Here is a 2170-nt window from a genome sequence, read left to right as displayed (position 1 = left end):
TAGAATAAAATTAAATCATGCATCAATTAAGCACATTTGATAGATATTCGTAGCTTAAACGTCTTGCAAAAGCAAAAACAAAACTCAATATATACATTAATTAGTTATTCCAATTGTGACAGGCACAAACTCTTCGAGGCTCAACGTGGTCCACTGGCATGGCCTGTGCCAATCCCAAGCGCGCCAGGACAAGCCGTCCCATTGGGAGCTCCTCCGTCGGGACCAAGCCCGCGTCGACTACATCCATCGCCGGACAACCAACTCCAAAGCCCGCCTCAACCCTATTAGCGACTCTCTTTTTGCAGATGTTCCGGTAAGCGTTGGTTATGCACTTGCTTCAAATGACTATATCATCAATATAGGCTTAGGCACCCCTACCAAGTACTTCTCAGTTAGTTTTGACACCGGTAGCGATCTCACTTGGACCCAATGCATCCCTTGCGTTAATTTTTATACCCAAAAAGACCCACTTTATGACCCAACCCAGTCCTCCACCTTCACCGACACCTCATGCAACTCTTACTATTGCACCCAACTCAATCGATTTGGTTGCTCCTCTACCTCCACCTGTCTCTACGAAGAAGTATATTTCGATTATTCTAGTACTAATGGCTCACTCATTCAAGATACCTTAACATTCTCCTCTGATATTATACACAACTTCATTTACGGTTGTGGACATAACAACACCGGGTATTTCGGACAAGTAGATGGGTTATTAGGCCTCGGCCGAGGGGTTGTTTCAATTATTTCTCAGACAGCTCAATTGTATGACAAAGTATTCTCATATTGTCTACCATCAGGGTCCAACGCAATTGGATATCTCATACTAGGTAGCTCTGTCCCTGATGTGAACTATACACCGATGCTAACAAACCCATACGCGCCATCACTCTACTTCCTCAAGCTCATTGCCATTTGTATTGGGGATGCAAGGATTGACTTTTCACCTACTGGAACTGTGTTGGACTCTGGCACAACATTTAGCCGCCTGCCAGCCTCTGTCTACTCCGCCATCCGCAACATTTTCAAAAATATAATGGCCAAATACCCGACGGCGCCACCATTGTTAAGTCTCGACACATGCTATAACCTCACTAACTACCCAAATGTTGAGGTGCCGTCTATGTCGTTGATCTATGATGGCGAAGTGATAGCTTACTTAGATGGTTCAGGGATAATTTACAAGGCCACTATATCTCAAATGTGCTTAGCCTTCGCTCAAAATAATGATGATAGTGAGGTTGTAATCATTGGTGCTACGCAGCAACGCACATTCAATGTAGTCTATGATGTGGAGAACTTAAAAATTGGCTTTGGAAGTAATGGTTGTAAATAGTGATGGATCGATCAAGTTGATTGGGTTAAATGCAATGTATTGATGTAGTAAGAATGAATAGGTTTTGTCATGTTGGTTATAAAATCACGGCGTGTGGGACAATAAATGTAGTCATGAAAAAAAAAAGTTCAATTGTATCCAAATTTTATGAAATAATTAAATATCAAATGAAGGCAATGTTATATGAGTTGATGAAAACCATTAAGATGTGCTTAATTTCTTTATAATTATGAGGGAATGAAGACATTAATTGTTGGAGGTTAGAATTTTGATTATCAGAAATAAAATGTCATCTTTCTTTGCAGAAGAGCTTATACTTAAAAAGAATGAAGACTACTTTATGTGATGATTTTTCTTCAGTGTCAAACCCTTACAAAGTAAAATCATCACATAATTTTCTTCAACTTCACTCTTTTGGTTCTAATTTTGGCTTCAATTTTCTTTTTTGTTATGTTCTTTAAATGGAAGCATTTAAGGATTATGAGTATTGCCAACCCATTTGGCTGTACAACTTAACGCCTTAAATCTTTGATGCAACCAATTACCAATCCCATGTTCCTTAATTATGGGGACATTTAGGCTAATTTAGGCAAACTCACATACCGATCACTTATGCAATCTTAGAACACAAGACCTCTAGTTGATAGCCAAAGCTACCAACAAACTGATCAATGAGAGTTATGTAATGATTAATTATGTGATTTACATTTTTTATAAATTTGAAGAATTTTTTTTCTAAATATTATGCCCCCACATGAAAAAAATTCTAACTCTTTCACTGTCTGCATGCATCATGTATGAGTATGCTCATCCATAATAATTATACAATTC

The 2170-nt window shown here is 38.5% G+C and overlaps 1 protein-coding gene across 1 annotated transcript; it reads left to right on the top strand.

Moving 5' to 3' along the window:
• Positions 1 to 100: 100 nt before the first annotated feature.
• Positions 101 to 2170, top strand: LOC110110240 (aspartyl protease family protein At5g10770-like; the record flags this gene model as incomplete). Its single annotated transcript, XM_028696386.1, has 1 exon — positions 101 to 2170. A coding segment is annotated over one exon (1239 nt), but the record flags the coding sequence as incomplete, so codon positions are not given.

Source organism: Dendrobium catenatum, unplaced genomic scaffold (genome assembly GCF_001605985.2).
Source record: "Dendrobium catenatum unplaced genomic scaffold, ASM160598v2 fragScaff_scaffold_740, whole genome shotgun sequence".
Taxonomy (NCBI): Eukaryota; Viridiplantae; Streptophyta; class Magnoliopsida; order Asparagales; family Orchidaceae; genus Dendrobium; species Dendrobium catenatum.
The sequence above is the reverse complement of the archived record's forward strand: the minus strand, read 5'-3'. Positions and strand labels throughout refer to the sequence as shown.